The sequence below is a fragment of the Coenobita brevimanus genome, chromosome 2 (assembly GCF_032717465.1).
Source record: "Coenobita brevimanus isolate Jiangsu-jjx chromosome 2, ASM3271746v2, whole genome shotgun sequence".
In the NCBI taxonomy this organism is placed as follows: Eukaryota; Metazoa; Arthropoda; class Malacostraca; order Decapoda; family Coenobitidae; genus Coenobita; species Coenobita brevimanus.
Genome location: NC_136955.1, coordinates 2,218,885 through 2,242,553, shown reverse-complemented (window position 1 = coordinate 2,242,553; position 23,669 = coordinate 2,218,885). Strand labels below are relative to the sequence as shown.

The following is a 23,669-nucleotide window of genomic DNA, read 5'->3' as shown; positions in this document are numbered from 1 at the left end:
AAACCTACATATACTACATTTAAACCAACACACATCCATGTGCACACAGACTTATGCCCCTACACACAATCTACATACACACATAACATCTGAACTATCTTACAACCATAAAACTAACAATACGTACACTCACACGCACAAGCACAGACTTCCACCCACGCATATAACTACTGTACACATACTTTACCACACATAACACTCACCCACACAACTAGAAACTTACATATACAGACAAAGCTAAACTTACACACACACAAATACAACTACACACACACACACACACACACACACATTATAACATGCACCCAAATGTTGTCCTCCCTTTTCGCCAACTCCTACAGTAGTCATTCACTCCCAGATCACCTCCGCCCTCTCTCTTGAAGACCCTGTAGTACAAGAGACTGGACAACTCTCTCATTTAAGCTCTACGTACTTGAGATTTTGTCAATATTTGTGCCACGTATCAAAAAAATTTAAAACAAGAATAGCAGATCAGAGGTTGCTGAGGTCAATATATTGTACATGATATGTCAAAAAGGGACAAAATGTATACGGTGTCTGAAGAGGAATAATCATTGGACAAAATAAATGAGATGTCTAAAAACAAAGATCTATGGGAGAAAACATTATGAGGTGTCCATAAAGGAGGATTTAGAGGATGAAATGTATACATCCAAAATCAAAGATTCAGGGCGGCAAAACGTCCATAAACAAAGATGTTCACGGGACAAAATACATATACAAGCTGTGCAGTCTCCTATACTACAGGGTCAAAAGTCAGTGTGCATATTTGACACCGATACCCTTGCCTAGTCATCACTGTGCCTTGTTCTCCTTCTGCTTCTTGCGGAGGGCTCGGAGGCGGAAGGAACTGAGCTGATGAAAGACGATGCTTTGCAACACCCAGCCGGGGAGGTAGGCCTTGGCTAGCTCAATGAAGTAGATCTGAAACAGAATGAGTGTTAGGAGCAAATAATCACTAAGACCTGCATTCTCACTGGTTATGGAAGCTCCCTAACACCTCTTCCTTAGCAATTTATTTCTGGATATCGGTGGTTAATATCTACTTGTACATTAATCGTGCAGGGTATGGTGATATTGAAAAGATTTATGTAACACATAAGAGGATAGCGAGGTGTAAAAACAAAGTAAGTCACTTATGAAAAGGTTTAGAGAGCTTCCCCAACCAACAAGAATGCAGGCCTAAGTCAGTTTTTATTTCCCAAGCAGATAAACGTAAAACTGATAGGGGAGCTATGCCTTTGCTAGCTTGATGAGAAAGATCTGAAATGGAAAAAGTGTTTGGAAATAATCATTTTATTTTTTGCGCATGTCAGTCATGGTCACCTATTGGCGGCTCTCCAAGCTTCTCAATTTGACTTCTTTAGCAAATAAAAGGACAATCGGTTGGGGATATATGCCTTGGCTAGCTCAATGAAACAGATGTGAGGGAAACGAAACAACTGTCTGGAAATGCTGGAAAGAATTAAATTAAACAATATCATTCTTAATGACACTGGTGATTTAAAAAACTAACGTTTCTAGTCAGTTTTTATTTCCTTAGCAGATATTTGTAAAATCATCTAAGGAGAAACCCTTTGACTAGCTAAATAAAACAAATCTGAAGGAAGCTAAACATGTGTCATGAAGTAACTTATCACTTTAAAGCAAGTCAAGTTCAATTTCCTTAGCAAATAAATGTAAAAGCAAGTTGGGAGATACACAATCATTTGCTCCATGAAACGAGTCTGAAGCAAATAGAATGAGTGTCAAGAAATCCCTAATCACTGTAGGTTAGTCAATCTTTATTTCTTAGGGAGATAAAATTAAAATTATTTGGGGAGATATGCCTTAGCTATTTAGAAGAAACAGATCTGAAGGAAGCCGAGTGTTAAGAAATTAATAATTATTAACCCGTTAACTGCTCTATACAGCCTGGGCTGTTCCAAGTGCGACTGCTCAATACAGCCCTGCCTGCGCAGGTGAATTTCGAATATAGTGCCATGGTGATCAAGGCCGACCCATGCATGCATGTTTGAGCCTTCAAAACCGAAACCAAAACTGAAACTGACAAAGAAACTGAAAACAATACATTCCAATAGGAAATCAGACACTTCGATGTTCATCCATGGCTATACCAAGGTAAATATTGAGCTAATATATCGTTACTATATACTCTGGCATGTGTTCTCTCAATTCCTAAGACAAAATTTGGCCCTTGGGAAATTTCATTTTTACCCCTATGTCTGCGCACCATGGACTCCTTCAAAAAACGCCATGGGCAGTTAAGTCAGACATTTTTTATTTACTTAGATGATACAATTAAAGTTAGTGGTGGGGGGATATGCCTTGGCTAACTCAATGAAAGAGGTTTGGAAGAAATGTAAAAAGTGTTCAGTTAAGCTGGATTTCTTTAGCAGACAAAATGAAAATCAGGGCATGAAATATAAACTAAAACCATGAAATTGTGTGGAAAAGTCCCCCATTCTTTTACCTCTACCAACAAAGTTGGAGGTGGTTATGTATTCACCTATGTTTGTCTGTTTGTCCACACAATATCTCCAAAAGTTCTCAATGAATTTCAATGAAATTTTGTGGAAGGGTGGGCCATAGGTCATGAAAGAACTGATTAAATTTGGGGGCTGATCCAGATCCTATATATAATATCTCCAAAACTTCTCTGTGAATTTCAATAAAAATTTTGTGGAAAAGTGGGCTATGGGCCAAGGAACAACTGATTATTTTGGGGTGCAGATCTGGAGCCTATGTATTCCACACAGTATATCCACGGATCCGGATCCTTTTTAATGGTAATGGCATTGGTGGACGTATGAGCTCTCTGAGTGCTTTCTAGTTTTTATTTGTGATGCATGTAAACACTACACTTGTGTGAACAAACTAAAGGGTATGCTGCTTACACTGCCACAGTTTGTTCTTTGTAGTCATGCAGAAGAAACATCAGTGACAGTATTTCTGTCTGAATGTGTCCTGCTTCTGAGTGATTATTCTGCAGCAAGTTGTCATATTTGTAACTACACCTAACAGTCATGGTACTACCTCCCACGATCAATAGTACCTACACATCTATTACTGTAAGTTTTAATATTATGAGCCCAAACATTGGTGTGTTTTCATCAATTACTTTCCCAACACCATAATAAACCTCACCTGAATCTTGTGCATGTAGTACCCTGCCGTATGACTCTCTACACCTGAAGTCCGCAACACCGATCGCACATACGCAGTTGGTGACGGTACCATTATGGTCGGGCGACGAAACTGCAGCCAAAAGTTTCAGTGTTTAGGAACAAGCAGGCTGTCATCATCATTATAATCATCACCATTATCCTCATTATATTCATAATTATCATCAACACCATTATTATGCAGCAACAGTAAAAATACTCATAATACAATAAAATCATTATTCATAAATAATAATAACAGTAATAATAAATGATAATGATGATGATGATAATAATAATAATAATAATAATAATAGTAATAATAATAATAATAACAATAATAATAATGATGATGATGATGATGAGTACTACTACTACTACTACTAATAATAATAATAATAATAATCCATCCATCCATCATCCGATCCTATGTTGCCCCATGAGAAGCGTAGGAGCCTGGGGCTAGGCAAGTTGGTCCTGGCATTTAAGATGAGAAAGACCAGCCTCACTCATCCCTGAGTGGCATTATGTGCACAATAAACCCCAGCCACACCTTGGATATAAAACTACACAGGCTCAATCCAACTGGAGCACCTTAATTACCCACTAAACCACCAGTTGCCATAATCAAGTTATACGGTTACCACCTAGCGTTGTAAATGGTTTCCTGGTGTACAGGAAACCATTTGGCTTGTCACTCAGTGTAGAGTCACATGTAGACAGAAGAAAGAGGAAACAATGAAGGAAAGAAAGACAGAGGAGGAAGAATGGGAAGAAGGAAGGAGGGAAGGAAAGGGCAGTCCCACAGGAGCAGCACTACAATGAGTGAGTGGATTGTGAGCGTCCCCCACATACCACTAAATTATAATAATAATAATAATAATATTCATATTCATGATCATCCAGCTATATCAATGCCAGCACATTAAGGTATCCCTCTTCAGCACCTCAAGATGGAAAGATGGCAATTTTAGGCCAGATTAAAGTAAACACAGTACACAAACTATACCCTTTTCAGCTTAACTTAGCCCATATTTTTGTCTTTCTGCAGCTTAATTCACATAGCTCAGTGGCAGAAAACAAAGCTGCAGCCCTAAATCCTCTCTCCAGCACTTCTGTGACTGTCATCAAAATCTAGTGTTAATCTATTGCTAAAGTTCAGCATTCAAGATGGAAAGGTACCGGTAGCAAGTTTTGGCCAAGTTATGAGTAAAAAGGGCAGATGGAGAGCTGGCAATTTCAGGCCAAGTTAAGAATTATAATACAGTATTACATTGTTGAAGAGGTGGCAAAAGCAAGTCATGTTAAAAAAAATGTATAAACTGTGGGTACCGTACCTTTGACATATTTGAGACGACATATCCTGGGAGGAGACACTGGATGAGGACCCCTTTGCCCTTGTACTCCACACTGAGGCTCTCACTTAAGCTTGACACGTATGCCTGTAACGATAAACCGTAAAAATAATAATAATAATAATAATAAAAAGGACAATTCTTTACATCACGTTTATATTAACCAGACAAAGACCCACTGGAATATACCAGGTATATGAAGTGTTGTTCATATAATTTCTGAGAGAAAATTGCATTCACACGATTTTCTTTGCCAACTAAGGAATTTTGATATTTTGATTTTTTTTTTTTTTTTGTCCAATGAACCAAGGATGAGAAACTGAGAGAAAGACAAAGATCATGCTGGAGAATAGCAGGAGTAATATGCAGAGTAAATAAAAAAAAAAGGACACAAAATTCAAACTGTGTGTGTACCTTAGTGGCACCATAGACAGCCAGTAGAGGTGCAGGTATGGTTGATGATAGTGATGACAGGTTAAGCACTAGGCCACGTCGCCGCTGTGCCATGCCGGGCAGCACAATACGTGTCATCTCAGTCAGTGAACGAATGTTGCAGTTGATCAGACGCTCACATGTCCTGCAACACGCACACGTACACACAACTCAATAGAGAATAGTAACACGGAAGATGTACAGTATATCCAAGCTGAGGAACAACAAAATAATAATACATAACTTTCTTAAATGACAAGCACTGTATCCACATTTCAAAGGGCAGGTATATAGTAAACAAATGCAAACATTTCAACCATTAACCTGTCCATAGCTAGTCATCTCTCATAACAGTTGAAAAAAAAAAAAAAAATCTAAGCCAGAAAAACTACAAAACACAACATGACCACAAGCCAAAGGGGTTAACGGTCATTCTTTCCTGCACCTTCACACAAACAGGCTTATCCTCAGCTGGACATAACAGTCTGGCATTACTCATAAAATTACAACGTATCCTTGGTCTGAACGGATGTTTAAAAAAAGGGGAGGGGAGCATGTGAGTGGAGGGTGGTAGTAGACATAAATATATTACACACTTGTGGGTGTCGAGCCTGGGTTTAGACAAGATGGACAGATATGAATAAAAAGGTTGGTGGGTATGATGTGGCAGCCTATGTTACAGCATGACAATACAGCACTAGGCAAACGTACATTTGTGGAAGAATGGTGAGAATGAGTGAGATTACAGTATTGTATTTATGAACGTGTGACACATGTGACAGTACAGTACAGCAGCAGTGTATGAGAGTAAGTCGTCACGTATGCTGTGTAATTATATAGTCTTTGCCAATTACCACACAGCTGTGAGTTAGTATGGGCTGCTTTCTGTAGTGTGTAAAGATCTGTCAAAATATACCTGTTAAGTTTATAAACACTCAAGAGGATGATGGCTGAGGTGTGTCGACATACAGAAAACTTTGTAAGCTATACGATTTGAAGCTCTGGTGGGAAAGTATGTAAACTCTGAGGGAAGGTGGTGGCCAAATGGTTAAAGAAGTGATCTGGTACGTGAGAGGAGTTGAGTTTGATCCCAAGCCAGGGTAGGGAATAGCCTGATTATTTGAACTATAGTAAAATAAACACAAGACCTGAACTACAGCAAAATAAACAGAAGACCCACTGACATATAATAATAACCTGCTAATGCCATCACAGCAGTACTAAACGTTACAGCCCATGCATGTATTTGGTATGGACAGACATATTAGCACCAAAATGTTAACATATGAAAACATGCGTCACATAGGATTATTGGGCCTCAGGGATAGCATTACCAAGTCTATACCTGGAGCCTCTCTCTCTCTCTCTCTCTCTCTCTCACACACACACACAAACGAATGTGTCAGCATATGTCTTGTCTTCTGACTTCAGCTTATCAATACAATAGACTGTGTAAGTATTAACCATAAAAAAATAATAGGTTTGATGTGAAATACCTGGTCTGTCTCTGCTAACACATCTTTGAGAAAGAATGAGTGTTTATTTTTCTAATTCACGTGAACTGCTTTTATATAGAAAGCATCATAAACTATACCCTTTTCACTCTAACTTGGCCTAAAATAGCAGTCTCTCCATCTTGAATGTTGCGCTATAACATGATATTAACAACAGAATACAATGCTAGTCATGATGAAGTGCTATAGAAGGGATTTAGAGTAATAGCATTGTTTTTTTCTACCAACGACCTGCGTGATATAATCTATGAAAGGATGATAATCGAAGCCAAGTTAGAGTAAAAGGAGTATAGTCACATATTTTTTCCAATTTATCCTCACTGGGGAATACCCTTATGATAAGCTAAACCTCCTACTGTAGGACGATTTGTACAGTTGATTAGGTTCACATCCAAATGAACCTAAGGTCACACCATCATCATCAATAAACTCTTTTCACTTCAACTGTGCTTCTCTTTCTATTCTAACCTGGTTTAAAATTACAATATCACTCAGTTCAAGAATACAGTGCTAATCAATAAATATTTTTGGGTATGGATGAGAAATTCTACCAGTGAGCCAAGAAAATCGCTCGGTAAGTTAAAAAAAAAAAAAAATTGTGCCAAGTATCAAAATGACTAATATCTGTGCCAAATTCCATTTCAGAATTACTAAAAATCTGTGCCAAGTGAAGATGAACAAAGCATATGAACTCACTGGGAGCATTCTGGCAAGTCAATGAAGAACTCTGGATGGTCATAACTCATGCCAACATTATTAACCAACACGCCCACATCCAGACCACTCAGTTCATCCTCCAGGCGGGTATATATATCCGTACGGGTGAAGTCCACGTCGATGATCCGAGTCTCCACCCCATGTTGCGATTCTGCAGGCAAGGTGAGCACCACGGTTAACAATGGGGGGAAAAGATCTATCAGTGGAATAACAGCACCACATTAATTACTGTGGGCATGATGAATAGTGTACCAGTGCTGATGAAGGAAATAGTTTAAGTGCAGCATAGCACTGCTGCATAATCATAGCTACAGATGTTGTAAATCTTCAGTTTGGAAAGTCTCCTAAACTGACTGAAATCATCTGGCACTATCAAAAATGAAATAAAATGGACATGAACAGAGTCAAGGGGTTAAATGAACAGTAACCACAGTAGTGAAGAAATACAAATTTAATGTTCCACAACCGAACTTACTGATTTCAGCTGCCACATTCTGAAGCTTGAAGGGACTCCGACTCACTAACACCACCTTGAAGCCAAGGCGTGCTAACTGCAAACAATGAATGGTATAAGTTAATGAAGTGGGAACAAGCCAGGTAAACTGCCTACTGAAGTTCCATTCCTACTTTTCAAGCTAAATTACCAGTTCTCCAATTTAGAAAAACACATGCAGCAGTAAAGAGCTAATGACAGAGATGATGAAGGAGGTTAGTAAGACGATGGGGGCTGGCGAAACTAAAAGTCTTTGATTCCACCCCGTTTAGAGAAGCTGTGTGTCAAGTGCCCCCCTCCCCCCACAGGAGAACTGTCCTCCACACACAGGTGACTAAAACCTCTGAAAACTCAGCAGCAGTGCAGGGGTAATGCGGCCACAGAGTAAGCATAATACAGCCAATCTCCCCAGAGCAAACTTCTCAATGGAGGCAATATGATCTTTCCATGACAGGTCCCAAAAGCAAGAAGCCACAAAGATACTGTGCTATGACAAAAAACCAAGTCGTATATTGCTGAATATTAAATGATACTCTTGTGGAAGATTCTGGCAGATGGAAGGATATTGAATTTTTGATGAGTTAAAAACAACACTTTTACCCTAATCAAAAGTAATTGCCTCCATATCACCCTGTCCTCTGCCACTTCACTGCCCTTACTCTAGTCTAGATCAAAGACAACACTAGAACAAAATACCATATAAAAAAAAAATAACTTTAGGAAAGCTAGTGATACGCATACTGTATCACAAATCCTGCAACAGCCTGGGGGTTAAATTCACATCCTTTCAGATAAAGATCTATCTATCGATCTACAGCCAGATGCCATAATCCCATTAGAGGTGGCCGTTTGAGTTAGCTGTTTTACAGGGAAGGTCACTAACCCTCCACCACCCCACTTGCTGACATGCAGGGAACATACATGGGTTGCTTATATGGTTACCACCCAGCACTGTATATGGTTTCCTGACTTACAGGAAACCATTAAGTTTGTCACTCAATGTAAGGCTACCTGAAACGGAAAGAAGCATAATAAAAAGTGACTATACGGGAGGGAGAGACAGGAAGAGAGGAGGGCAGACACAGAAAAAGAATGATAAGGGTGAAGGAAGAAGCTGGATGCACTACGTCAAGTGAAAGGATAAATACATACATACATACATACATCATCTAATCCTGTGTTGCCCCGTGAGGAGTGTATGAGCCCGAGGCTAGAAAAGTCAGTTCTGACATTTAAGATGACAGTGACCAGCCTCAATCATACCTGAGTGGCAAGACGTGAGGAATAAACCCCAACCATCCCTTGGATATAAACCTACACAGGCTAAATCTGATCGGAACACCTGAATTACCCACTAAACCACCAGGCACCATAAGTTGGTTATATGGTTACCACCCAGCATAGTAAATGGTTTTCTGGCATACAGGAAACCATTTGGCTTATCACTCAGTGCAGAGTCACCCATAGGCAGAAGGAAGAGGAAAGAAAGACAGAAGAGGAAGGAGGGAAAGAAAGAAGGAAGAGGGGAAAGGACAGTCACCTGAGAGCAGCACTACATCCAATGAGTTGAAGTTGAGTGCCCCCACCTACCATTAGTGGATAAATAAAAAAAATAAAAATCTCCTAACCACCAAGACCGCTGATGGCCAAAGACTCCTAACCACCAAAACTGCTGATGGTCAAAGACAGTTTCTAGAAGTTCAGTAAGGGGCTGTCTTGCACTGACTTTCATGTTTTAATAAGTCTACAACACAGGCACAGACACAGAGGCCCTCTATCACTACAGTGGGTCGAGGACAGCAAGGATTCTTCACTTTCACCCACAGCTTTCCCACCAGCCATCTTTGGAACCTGCCCGGTGGGGTGACTCCATTGAACGAGGGGAGACAAGGAAAAAAAACTGAAGAAAAAGAACAGGTTTCTACAGGGCTAAACACCAACTTTTGTCTTCTACCGAGAGAAATGAAGATACCTGACCCAGAACAGACCTAACCAGGAAGTGACATTCCTCTCCCTCCCCACCACACCCTGGGCCAGTAAAAACCTTCAGATCACCTTAATCCTATGGTCTCATGCCAAGTGGAGGGACATAACCAATCTCTAAAGTGCATTTACGAAATGCTTATGGTTATTACATTTGATCAGCATGCATCCAACATTATGAAGTGGAGTCAGCAATGATACAGAGAACCAAGATACATTCTGCCTCCTTCTTCCTGATGTAAGATTTAAGCTTTTGGTCTCTAATCTGGCACACTTGCAATCCTACGCCCAGCAGCCTGATGAGAGGTAGGAACCAGTAACATTTTCGGGAAATTCAAAGTACAGACAATTCATAAGAAACATTAGGAGTTTCTCTTTATCTTATGGCATTTAGTGGAGCCGTTCCTACCCTCTACCACAACCTCCCAGGTCTGAGATGGGTTTCCTTCGTCTCCTCTAAATCCCGGCAGTAATCACACAAGGGACTCTCCTTCTTCCTAACAGGTGTCTCCAGTTTTCGGAAATACAGATGGTCCTCATTATAATTCAAGAGAGCTATTCAAAATAACTTTCATAAAACTGGTACTAAACTGGAGGAAGAAGTCAAATCAACTTTATTGGTACTGGTAGTAATGGAACTTTTTTTTTTTTGCAATTTTTATATGATATCCTGCATCCTTAACTGCAAAAAGAACCTACAGAGAATAACACCTATGAAACTTACTGCACGAGAAAAATGGCTTAAAAAAAAAAAAAAAAAAAAAAAAAAAAAAAAAAAAATGATGATGAAAATACAATAGTCCCTCATTTATCTGGATGCTCAGTATCCAGACGTGTTCATTATCCGGATACTAGATCTTGGCTCTATTAAACCATTACCCGAATTTACTTGCTATTATCCGGACGTAAAAGTCCCTGGGAACTTCGGCCAGCCAGCCGACACGTTCAAACATTCGGTATCATGGCAGCTGCGTTCGAACTGTGGACGGGAAGTAGTCTGTAACCCACAACCAGAGTTAAAATGTCCGTCCCCCCCTATACTGAATGGTCAAAGTCACATGCTCATCCTAACACTCCCAATGAACCTCCAGTACCCATGTAATAAGAATAACCCGCAAGCGACGTCAAAATGTCCGTACGCATTCCCCACCAAATGTCTAATATCGGGCAGCCACAGAGTAGAAGTCTTTCCCAACCGCCACCTCCATCGAATACAGACCACAAGCCACTAGTATATGTTCAGTGACAGTGGCCACCCACCTCTCTACCAAAGGTCGAAAGTCCCCTGGTCATGGTGAGTGGTTTCTCTGCATGGCCACTTGGTGTCTAACAGACCACAAGCCACAAGTAAATGTACGGCAAAAGCGCCCGTCCGCCTGTTGACAGAAGGGGGAGAATCCTACCCACAGCCTTGCTTCTCCCCCCTCCCATCCCTCCTCCATATCCTCCCGGCTCCCCCCTCACCCCCTCAGTCCTTACCCTCCTCTGTGGTGCTAACACTGACTCGTTAGTTTTCAATGTTTTATACGATTTATATGAATACTATTGGTTGTATCAAAATTCCGCAGTAACCATAGACAGAGTTCATGAAACTCTGCATCTGTACATATGCTTATCTCTTGGAAGGTGCTGGCAAAATTTTCCAATAAGATGGTGGGAAGTTATATGAAGGTAAGTTTTACTCATGAACACTTTATTCTTGCTGAATTTTTGTACTTTTACTAGTGAGTGTTATGTGTTTTTATTAGCTTATCTTATAGTATTAACATCATTGAAGATAAGTGTATACCATTCATACCAATATAACCAATTTCCAGTGGCATATTTGGCCATGGAATTTTTGGTGGGCCCTGGGAGCAATCACTCGTCACAGACAACATTTTCAAACCATCGTCAGTTTTTTTTGTGGATTTTTATTGTTTATGCATTGTTTTCGTGATTCTTAGCATTAATATGGATAATCCCATGTGTGTTTTGATGTCTCAATATGGCAGAATGACCAAAAAACTGCCAAAATTAGGAGGGGTATTGTATATACAGTAGTTACGGTTGGGTGTTTTTTGGTTTTCAGTGTTTTTTTCATGATTTTCTCTCTGTCTGGTATTATTCTGGATATTCGTACGTGTGTTTTGATGTCTAAATATGGCAGATTGACCTGAAAAGCGCCAAAATTAGGAGAGGTAATGTACATACAGTCGTGTATGGGTAGGGTGTTTTTTGGTTTTCAGTGTTTTTATTTGCATGGTTTTCTTGGTGTTGAAAATTATTTTGGATAATACTATGTATGTTCCGATGTCAAAATATGGCAGAATGACCGGCAACCACTGCCAAAATAAGAGGGGTACTGTACATAATGTTTAGGTAGGGTGTTTTTTGGTTTTCAGTGGTTTTTCTGCATGGTTTTCTTGGTGTTTAGCAATACTTTGGATATTCCTATGTGTGTTTTGATGTCTAAATATGGCTGAATGACTGGAACACACTCCCAAATTAAGCATGGGTACTGTACAAATGGGTTAAGTATAGGTAGGGTCTGGGTATGGTAGAGGAACAGTGTTCATTATCTGGATGTTGCCACTACCCGGACATGCCTTTGGCTCTATTATGTCCAGATAAATGAGGTATTACTGTACTGTAATGAAAGCTTTGACATCTGTTTGAAATTACACTATTTACATCTCCATTACTGAAACTGGATCATAAAAAGCAAGCCACTGACACACCGCACACTGGACAAAGACATATGACTTACCTCAAAGGCAAAAGCTTTACCGATACCATCAGTCGCACCCGTCACCACTGGAAAGCATAAACAAAAGTAAGCACCCAAAGCCATAGGCTACATGTGTTTCCTACATCAAAAACACTCCCTAAAAACTACAGGGGATATTATATTCTTTAAAAATCTATCTTCTCTATTCTTGGATAACTTAAGAGTACAAAATAAACCAAAAAAAGTCTTTATAAAAACAACCATGTGCTCCAAAACAATAATAAAATAAAGTACAGTAAGGTTTCCTGGCTTACAGGAAACCATTAGGCTTGTCACTCATGACTTTACATTGAATGACAAGTCTAATGATTTCCTGTAAGCCGGGACACCATTTACAATGCTGGGTGGTAACTGTATAACCAACCCATGTGTGCTCCCTACGTGTCAGCAAGTGGGTTGGTGGAGGGTTTGAGCCCCTCCCCGTAAAACAACTAACTCAAAGACAAACTACCACCCCTTATGGGCTTATGGCATCTGGTTACAAATAAATACTGGAGACAGAAAACCTCCTAAATCCGAACATCTGATTTCCAGAAACCTCCAGTTTCCAATACTGTATATTTTTTCATGCAATAGGAGGGTGTTGATATCTGTCCTCATACAATCAATGCACTTATGCACACAGTACTGTACAAAATTTACTTGTGAACTAATATTAGATATAATACTAATACAGTACAAAGTACAGTACTTCATTGCATTTACTGTTCATGGTACGGTAGGCTATACTGTGCACGATTTTTAGTTATCATTATGATTCTACTTTCCAAAATATTCAGTTTTCCATAAAACCTTTAGAACCACACATTTTATAATTGTGAGTGTCCTGTAATAATAATAATAATAATAATAATAAAAATAAAAATAATAATAATAATAATAATAATAATAACAAAAACAATACTGTAATAAAAATAATAATAATAATAATAATAATCCATCCATCCATCCATCCATTGCCAGATGCCATTATCCCGTAAGGGGTGGCCACTTGACTTTGAGTTACCTATTTTACAGGGAGGGGCACTAACCCTCCACCAACCCACTTGTTGACACGTAGGGAGCACGTATGGGTTGGTAATGCCCGGTAATAATAATAATAAATCATCTCATCCTGTGTTGCTCCATGAGGAGTGTAGGAGATAATAATAATAAAAATAATAATAATAACATAAAAAAAAAAAAAATAACAATTTGGGCTTTGTTTCACGGAATAACCAGTTTTTCCAAAATTCACAAATAACTGAAGCACGCTGACACCTTTACAACTTCAAGACATATGACACCATTCACAACATACATACTTCATCAGCAAAAGTGGCAACTAATAATGGTGTAAAATAGGGAAAACTAGTAAATCAGCTCTGTATGTAACCATTCAACTTTAATGAGCAATTTTTTGGTTACTTACAGTGAAATTAATATCCAAGATGTGCATTAACAATGTGACTATACTCTTTTCACTTTAAACCGGCCTAGATTTTCATTCATCAGTAGCTTCACGTCAATCAATGTCAGAATTACATGTTATTATGGCCCTAAATCCTTTCCTTAACATTTCTTCCTTACTAGCATCATATTCTAATGTCAGTCTACTATTACAACCTGAATCTCATTCAAGACAAAGGGATGCCAATTCTAGGTCGAGTGAGTAAAACCATTACAAGTACATGCTGTATCTGTGGGTACCTGAGAGCATAAAACTGTACCCAAAAGTAGATGCCCAATTCAGTTTTGCTTAAGATAAATATTTAGCTACTGTCTGTCCTACTAAACTCAACCGATTTCAGTACTTCTGCATCTTATTACCTGCAGCTCAATGGCAGACTAAGACAATTTATAGCAGACCATAACCCACATCAGAAGTGTGCAAACTTGACGACTTTTCTCATATATATAGTAATAGGTGGAAACAGTGTATACTGTATATACCGTACAATAATATGAAAATTAATAAGTTAAAGGAATATATTACAGCAGAGTATTGTGAAAATTCACATTCCTTCTTGTTTAAGTTACTTGAAATAATTCAAAAATAAAACTTACAATATTGTTGTGATCTAAAAACATTCACCATATCATACTGCTTTTACAACAGACAGTAATCACTCGATTATCCAGATGCTCCGTATCCAGACTTGCCTTTGGCTCTATTACGTTGGATAATCAAGGGATTACTGTACACAAGTACTGTACACTTCTTCTCACATTCCATCTCCACTAAATATCTGCCTAACCACAAATATGTGACTCGCACATCCCCTACCATTCCTAACAGCACCCTTTCCACCACTCACCTGGCACACTGATATCTTCCCTGCCTTCCCTATAATTACTCTTCCATGTAGCCTCACCTTACCTACAACACTCGGCAGACCTAACCTTCAGTACTTTCTGTACTAATTTTAATCACCTTCAATTTTCCACCAAAGCACAATCAGCTTTTTCACATGCTTCAGTTCACTCACTTTAACTAGGCAGAGATTTTTTTGTCCCTTTGCAGCTTCCTATAGTTTAATTGCGGAATAGGACAATACTGTGGCTCTACATCCTTTTCATCACACTTCTTCATGACCAGCATCATACTCTTAGCTATAACTCAGTACTGAAGAGGGAGATGGCGATGTTAACGCCTAGTCAGCGAAGTGTATAGTCCCACGCTCTCATCATCCAGGCCTTATATTGTGTTAACCAGTAATACAAAATCCTGGTATTGTAATTTCACTCCAGTCTTTACATATCATTCACCTCTCCAAATATCACATCAACAGCTGCTGTCTTTCCATCACACACTTCTGCCAATGGTGCTGCTCCACTGCCTGGTTATCAAAACTTCCCCCAACTCCCTCCCTATCCCCTAAACGGAAGATGGTGGACTGAAGGGAGGTACCTTAAGCCTACAGTCCACTTGGTTCACATTTCAGATGAACATGGGGGAACAACTATTATCATTTCTGCCACTGTCACATTCTCAGGCACCAGAGGACAAAAATCTCCATCTAGTTAAAACAAATGAACTACTACTGTATAGAAGTTGTGGTATTTTAAAACATATCCTTCACATACTGGTACTAAAGACTGCCTATATAACCAATCATTCCTCTTATTCATCATTCATCAACAGAGCAATTCCTTATAACCTTCTCTGCACCCTGTTATTCACCATTCATTAACAAAACAATTCATAAAAGATTTCATTCCTATCATTCACCATTTATCAACAGAGCAACTCCCTATAATACTAACTGCTGCCTGTCATTCACCATTCATCACCAAACCAATTCCCTATAACATTCAATCCTTTCCATCATTCATTCACAAAACAACTCTATTACCCTCACTGTTATCCATCCACCATTCATCAACAAAGCAACTCCTCTTCATTTCTCATCCATCAGCTGATCAACTCTCTAACTTTCACTTCTTCCCATCATTCATTATTCATCAACAAATTAACTCTATATAACCTTCATTGTTATTCATCACTCACCATTCATCAACAAGTCAACTCCCTCCTTGACTCCATCCGCAATTAGTCACGTACAAAAGGTCAATAACCCCTCCAGCATCTTGCCACTGGATTTAAAGTTGTTTGAGAATGACACAGTGGAGTGAAGTGCATATAATCAATTAACCGTGGGTGATAATATGTATCATTGTCCACTACATCTCATTTGGGCATCAAGCATTAGCAAATTGAGAGGCACAAGAGCTGCATGAATTTTTTCTATCTGACCATATTTGTACATGACCCTCCCATTCATTCACTTGTTCTTGCTCACACAACTTCGTTGCCTGGTTATCTGATTGTCCCTTGACTCACTCCCTATATCCCCTGAATGGACAGCAGTGGATTGAAGGACTCTTTCAGCCTGCAGTTCACTGGGTTCATGTCCAAACAAAATCACACCCACAACAACACCAACAACAAAAACATCTTTTTCTAGCACAATGTCATCACATCATACGTTTATTTTTAATAAAGTATCTGACTTTTGGCATAGATTTAACAGCTCATTCCCTGAGATTCAGCAGTCCACCTACATGCCATATGCCTTCACATGCCACCATTTCAGTACTAACACCTTCAATCCACACTGTCTCATTCAGGACTGGAGCATTCGTATTAGTGGTGTTTTCCTGTTATATCCATCTATCCATTATCCAATCCTACGTTGCCCCATGAGAAGCGTAGGAGCCCAGGGCTAAGCAAGTTGGTCCTGTTATAACAAAATCAAATTCATGTAAGTTCCCTGCCCCAACCTGGCACTGAACTCACATCATTCCAGGTAGCAGATGACCTCACTAGCCACTCAGCCACCTGAGTTTCTTCCCTGACCTTTTCAGCCCAAGAAAATCCCTTCAGTTTATTTCTGCTGCCACCTTAATTATTTTCAGTAGCTATCCTGTCCCACTAAAGTCATCAGCTTTCCATCCATGGATGGATGGATATCCTGTTCCACTAAAGTCATCAGCTTTCCATCCATGGATGGATGAATATCCTGTTCCACTAAGTCATCAGCTTCCATGGTTAAATATTCATCCAAAGAAGACTAATATATACAGGATGCTGGACTTCCACACACATGAAATGAAACAAACCAGTGCATGACTTAAAACAATCTAAGAGGGCCTTTACTTGCTGTTATCCACTCCAGCAGGGTGGTACTTGCAAACAGGAGAAAGTAACCTCATTTACTCTCATTCACTCTCTCAGCTCTCGTATGTAATCCACATCAGGGCAATTTTGAACCATCCACATCCACACCCCACTGACTTATGGTTAACCCTATACTCCATTTATTCTAACTTGGCCCAGATTTCCTCATTCTGGAGCCAAAATCACATACCTTGGTGCCATAAAAAGACAATGCTACTGCTCTACATCCTCTCCATAGTGTTTCTTTGTTACTAGAGCCATATTCTAGTGTTCTCTTGCTACTGCTATGCACTCAAGAGAGATGGCAATTTTAGGCCTGGTTAAAGTGGGCTGAATATTGCTCCTATCCTTGCCTGTTACAGATCAATGACGGTGAGTTATTCCCCTATAAAGTACTTCAGTCCAATCTGCTCTATTTCACACATGTCTCTCACCATTCTCAATGCTTACACCTAAAAATCTTACACATTATCCTCTCTCTTTCTCTCTCCCCCCCCCCTGCTTCTCTCTTTCCATTTTTAATCTATACCAGTATATTTTCATTACCAGTCCTGGATCATTCGTTTTCTCCACACTGACATAACTAACAAACCTTAGTCTGATCTTTCTCTTATACTATATTTGCACCCACCCTTCTCTCTTCCACACTCATCTCCCATCCTATCACACCACCTCACCCCACATACAGATCTTAGGTACAGTACAGCACTTCATTTCCAACACTTCCCTCGTCTGTCCCTTCCATTACACCAGTCTGCTGCCACATTCCTCTCTCAAGTCATCTCACTCTGTCAGATTATACTAGATCTGCTTTCACATATCTTACAGTGTCATCGCTCACTGTTAACTTCTCACACCACACAGACTTTAAGCACTTCATTTCAAACCCAATTCTATCTATTGCCAGATGCTTTAATCCTGTAAGGGGTGGCCACAAACAAATCGCCTCCATGTTGCCCTGTCCCCTGCCATTTCACTCCCCTGCTCCCAGCTCACATAGTGTCAGTGTAACTGGGTGGCTCCATTACCCACATATACAACTGTCCCTTGGTTCCCAAAAGGAGGATGGTGGAATGCAGGAGGACATCCTGCATTCCACTGGGTTTACATTTTAGATGAACATGGGACTATGATTGTTACAGTACTACTACGACTACTACTACTGCTATTACCACTACTGCATTGTACTATACTATTACTACCGGTACTACTTCTACTAAACTATATTACTACTATACTATACTATATTATTACTACTGCTACTACTACTACTACTACACTATACAGTACTACTACTATTATTACACTATACTACTGCTACTATGTTGTACTACTACTACTGTTCTATACTACTACTGCTAGTACTACACTATATAGCATACTACTACCACTACACTATACTACAACTGCACTATATTACTACTACTAAACAATACTACTATTCTATACTACTACTACTACAATATACTACTACTACTGCACTATACTACTACTACTGCCACTACTGAAGTCCTCGGCATCCATACAGCACTGTGTACCACTGTCTTCATACACTTCCTCGCTACCCTTGAAAAGAGGATGGTGACTACTGTGACGGGTAACTTCAGCCTGTACCTGACAGTGTTCATATTTCAGATGAATCAGAGCTACTACTGCCATTATTACTACTATTATTGCTACCACTACTACTACCACAACCGCAATCAATCCAACAAACAACAATCGTCTTAATCTGCCACTGAGGTTTGGGAAACAGGATGCAAAAGGATTGACTCTCCACCATGTTACCTCTTTGAATGATCATGGTTCAACAGAAGGCAACTACAGTATATCCTTATCAACCAAGGATTGACTCATATTATAGATACTCAAGTCTGACAGAGGCTCCCTACATATTAAGTGGGGTTGGTGGAGGATTAGTGCCCCTCCCTGTAAAACAATTAACTCTAAGCCTTGGCCACACCACTTCTGGGATACATGGCGTCTGGCAATGAATGAATGAATGAAAAGTCCAACAGAAAACACACAGGTAATTATTTGCATAATAAGGGTTACAATTAATGAACTATAGTTCTACAATGGCCCCTACTACAAAACCCATAGCTACCAGTCCTGCTGTGCATTAGGTTACAAAATCAGAACAGCTGATAAAATTGCCTGTTCTATCTGTTTATCGATCTAAAAGCCAGACGCCATAACCCTGTTAGGGGTGGCTGTTTGTCTTTTAGCTGTTTTATGGGGAAGGGCACTAACCTTCCACCAACCCACTTGTTGACACATTGGGAACACATATGGGTTGGTTATAATGTTACCACCCAGCATTGTAAATGGTTTCCTGGCTTACAGGAAACTATTTGGCTTGTCACTCAATGTTAAGCCACCTGAAAAGGAAAGAAGGGTAATAAAAAGTGACAGGGGAGATGGGAGAAATGGGAAGAGAAGAGGGCAGACACAGAAAAAGAATGATAAAGGTGAAGGAGGAAGTAGGCAACACTACATCAAGTGAGTGGATGATGGTCACTACCACCTACCACCTGTTAAGCTACATAAACATAAATGCTTGTCATGAGCCTGCTTAGCTACCAAAGCACAAGGCATATTAAACTGCTGTTCAGCTACAAAACCATACTTGTCTGTCACACTTATTTAGCGATATAGTGGTCCCTCGCATTTACCGTGTTTCAAGTTTGCAATTTTCACGATAGGTTAGAAAAGGTACCAATCCCGTGCATTTAGCTACTGTCTTACCCATTTAGTGATGTGGGGCATGAAATGCCTTGCCTGTCCGCCACCAGACCGCTATTGTTATCATTGCTGTGAGCGTCTGGCAACCTTGGTTGCTTTTTCTTCTCACAGTGCCGAACATTTGACATTTTTTGCTGGTGAGTAGATGTATAACCATACAGTACTGTATCTGTATAACGTATTGCTAATACGCTGTTTCATTTTCAGCATTTAAAGTAGGAAATCAGAGGTCAAAAGGGTGACCTGGATGATGAGTGCAGACCGACTGATATTTTTCCCATATAAAGTACACTTTGCATTGGTGATGGTTTTGCCAGACTAATTAAATCGCTAAATGCATAGGACTACTATACTGTGTGTACATATTATATACGGTGTGTATATATATATATATATATATATATATATATATTTTGGGTCTGGTTAGTACTTGGATGGGTGACCGCCTGGGAACACCAGATGCTGTTGGCATCCCTACGTGTCAAGTGGGGTTGGTGGAGGATTAGTGCTCCTCCCTGTAAAACAATTAACTCTAAGCCCTTGGCCACCCTGTTTGGGATACATGGCGTCTGGCAATGAATGAATGAATGAATATTGTATATATATATATATATATATATATATATATATATATATATATATATATATATATAAGCCAGTCATGCTGCTTGTTTAGCTGAAAACTCACTATTGCCAGTCACTCAGGTTAGCTACAGGAAAAAAAAAAAAAATGCTTGTCATTCTGGTTATTCAGCTAGAAAACCATAAAGATCGATAACTGTTTAACTACAGTAACCAAATATGCCAGTCACGTTGCTCATTTAGCTATAAAACCATTACAGCCGGTCACGTTACATATTTAGCTACAAAACTTAAAATGTTTGTCATGTCGTCTGTTTAGTTACAAAATATAAAAGCTGGTCACATTCCTTGTTTAGCTACAAACCCATAAATGCCGGTCACATTGTATGTTTGGCTAAGTGCCAGTCATGTTGTCAGTTTTTAGCTACAAAACATAAATGCCGTTCATATTGTATGCTTTACTACAAATTGTAAATGCTTGTCACATTGCCTATTTATTACAAAACCATAAATGCTGGTCAAACTGCATTTTTAGCTACGAAACCATAAATACCAGTCAAACGGCATTTTTAGCTACATACCGGTAACCATAAATGCCGGTCACATAGTCTGCTTGCCTAACGAATCCTAAATGCTGATCACATTGCCTGTTTAGCTACGAAATCTGTTATGCTGGCTGAGCAACTCTTTCAGTGCTCTCCAACTTGGTCAACAAACCTCCATCCCACCAGCTACTATATTTATTTCTCAAATGTTCTCCACAGTAGTTAAGGTACTGGAGAAGAGACAGGTTCCATGGGGTGGCACAAATATTACAAGTCGGCTCCACGGCCCAGCTATACAAATGCCCCTAAAGCCTTGCAGGAGGATGGTGGACTGCAGGATGGAAACTTCAGCCTCAAGCTCATTGGGTTCATGTTCAGATGTGCAGAGGGGCTGCAACTACTATTACTGATACTACTCAGGCTACCACAAAGCAATTTTATGCAGCCAGGTATGGTGGACCCCTGGCAGTTGAGTTCATGAACCACACAGCCTACCAATTAAGCAACCAGCCATGGTTAATCTACCATACAGTCCTTAACTATCAATTCAAGAGTAAATAGGCCCAAGGCTATGTTTCCTAACCTGTCATTAAGCCAGGCGACCAGTTACAAGCCCCTGAGTGGCATTGTTAGAAACCATACTTCAAATTTAAACCCGTATGGAACCAATCCATTTGGAGTCAGGGGTGCTTTAACCCACTAGACCAGCAGGTATACATCTGATATAACAGCTAATCAGTCTTACATAATGGTACGACTGATTACAAATGACACAGGGCGAAAAACCGCTGGCCAATGCGATAAGAAATCCTTGACACGGAATCTAGGACAAGGTGCCTGGAGATTCACCAACGAGGTTAAATTCCCACACTCTCACCTCGCCCATGGTCAAAAAATACATTCCTGCCTGCCCAACCTCCTTCCCGCTTGATTTTGAGGCTGATAAAGTATGGAGAAGAGAAATGTTCCGTATATTCCCTCTAGTAGTGGTCAACCATGCTTTCGAAGTTTCCCACTCTCTCACTTTGCGTAGGGTTTAAAAATGGAGGTAAAAATTCCATCCCTACCTGCCCACTCTCCTTCCTGTCGATTTTGAGGTTGATAAAGATGTATGGAGGCTCGAAACATTCCGTATATTCCCTACAGTAGTGATCACCCGTGCCGTCGAGATTTACCATCGGGGTTAAATTTCCAACACTCTCACCTTGCTTGATGTTTAAAAATGGAGGTACAAATTAAATTCCTACCTGCCCACTCTCCTGTCTTCTTGATATTGAGGTTGAGGTGAAGTATGGAAGCGAGGAATGTGCCGTATATTCCCTTTAGCAATGACCACCCGAGCCGCCCCAACACCAACACCACCGCCACCTTGCCCGCCACCTCCCACATCCTCACTCCTTCTGCTCTCACTCTGCTATGAGGAGAAAGTCTGAAAATTGGACGTTGTCAGTCCGCTTTCTCCCCGCCGCCTCGCCTGCCTAGCCTGCCTGCCTCACCCCCTGCCAGCCGCCTTGCCTCTACTACTGCTCCCTCCCTCCCCCTATCGCACCTCTCCCCTCCCTCCCCCTCCCACCTGCAGCCTGGGGTTCCAGTTCAACTATTTTAGCACTTCCTCCTCCAGACATCACCCTTCTTTAAACTACTATACACAATGTGGTGAAAATCTAGGAAAGCTCCCTAGCCTACGAGAACTCCCCATGTAATATAAATGTATTCCCCTTTTTCATAAAATATACCCTGATCATCAAACTATCACGTAAAACAAGTCATGGAAATGGGTTCATTTGAAGTTACTAATTAAAAAGAAGAAAAAAAAAAAAGAATTTACAGGCAACCCAACCCTAACAGGATCTAACCTACGCGTGAAAGCAACATTCGTCGGTCCTAACCTACAGTTATTTCCGCAGAGATTGGCCTTCATAAATGATCACCCTACAATGTTAATCCTTATCATAAGCTTTTCAACGAATCTGAGAGGGGGGTCTGCAAAGTTTTCACCACAGACTGCCAAAATCACGGCTATATATAGCCTACTAATTAACAGGAAAGCTGTTTCACATTTATGTAACAAACTTGTATTTCAGTTAATTAGCAACACAATGGTCTCTCAGCTAACCACGGAAGTGTCACCGATGTGCTACTTGCTCTCCTGATCATATGCTTCATCCTAGGCTCAACAACTATGGGCTAAATTCCACGGCAAGACGTCGTCTGCTTCCACCTGGCCAGTCAGGGTACAAATATGGAGGTTGCATCCGATCTTCTTCAGACAGGCTTGATCCATTCCCAAATTTTACAAACAGCTATGGCAAAGTTACTATTAGGTGACTGGAAAATATATCAATATGACATATAACCAAATGTATGGCACGCTCAGTGCCTCCATATCTTACTGCTATGGAACGAGCGCTGTGGAATAAAAAGCCATCAAACTACTAGTTTTTTAATACACAAAAAGTAAAAGTTCAGCTGCAAAAACTCTCCACGTCAAATGATGTCAAAACTGGTACACAAATACTGCACAGACTAAAGAGCAATAAATAAACGGCAAAATAACTGACACGATGTTCTGTAAACTCTAAGGCACTCATAGCATGGCCTTCTTAATGGGTCTGACTGACCCATGTAAAATTTTCTCTTTTTTGCTCTCCATCCGGTTGTTGGGAGGTTTCTAGCGTGCAACTTGGT

General features: G+C 40.0%; 1 protein-coding gene across 1 annotated transcript; it reads right to left on the bottom strand.

Moving 5' to 3' along the window:
• Positions 1-638: 638 nt before the first annotated feature.
• Positions 639-22,370, bottom strand: spidey (hydroxysteroid 17-beta dehydrogenase 12 spidey). Its single transcript, XM_080266117.1, has 8 exons — positions 22,229-22,370; positions 12,429-12,475; positions 7,679-7,754; positions 7,183-7,354; positions 4,955-5,117; positions 4,523-4,627; positions 3,169-3,279; positions 639-945 (listed from the first exon to the last, which is right to left on the bottom strand). Exons 1-8 carry the CDS (start codon positions 22,368-22,370, stop codon positions 817-819), a joined length of 945 nt encoding a protein of 314 aa, XP_080122243.1. The 3' UTR covers positions 639-816.
• Between the last annotated feature and the right edge of the window lie 1,299 nt (positions 22,371-23,669).

Excerpts from the sequence above, each read along its gene's own strand:
- spidey (XM_080266117.1), bottom strand. The coding sequence starts at position 22,370 with ATGTGGGAGGTGGCGGGCAAGGTGGCGGTGGTGTTGGTGTTGGGGCGG. Across the intron at positions 7,755-12,428 it reads GTAAAGCTTTTGCCTTTGAG|TTAGCACGCCTTGGCTTCAA; the intron begins GTAAGTCATATG and ends CATTGTTTGCAG. Across the intron at positions 7,355-7,678 it reads GAATGTGGCAGCTGAAATCA|AATCGCAACATGGGGTGGAG; the intron begins GTAAGTTCGGTT and ends CCTTGCCTGCAG.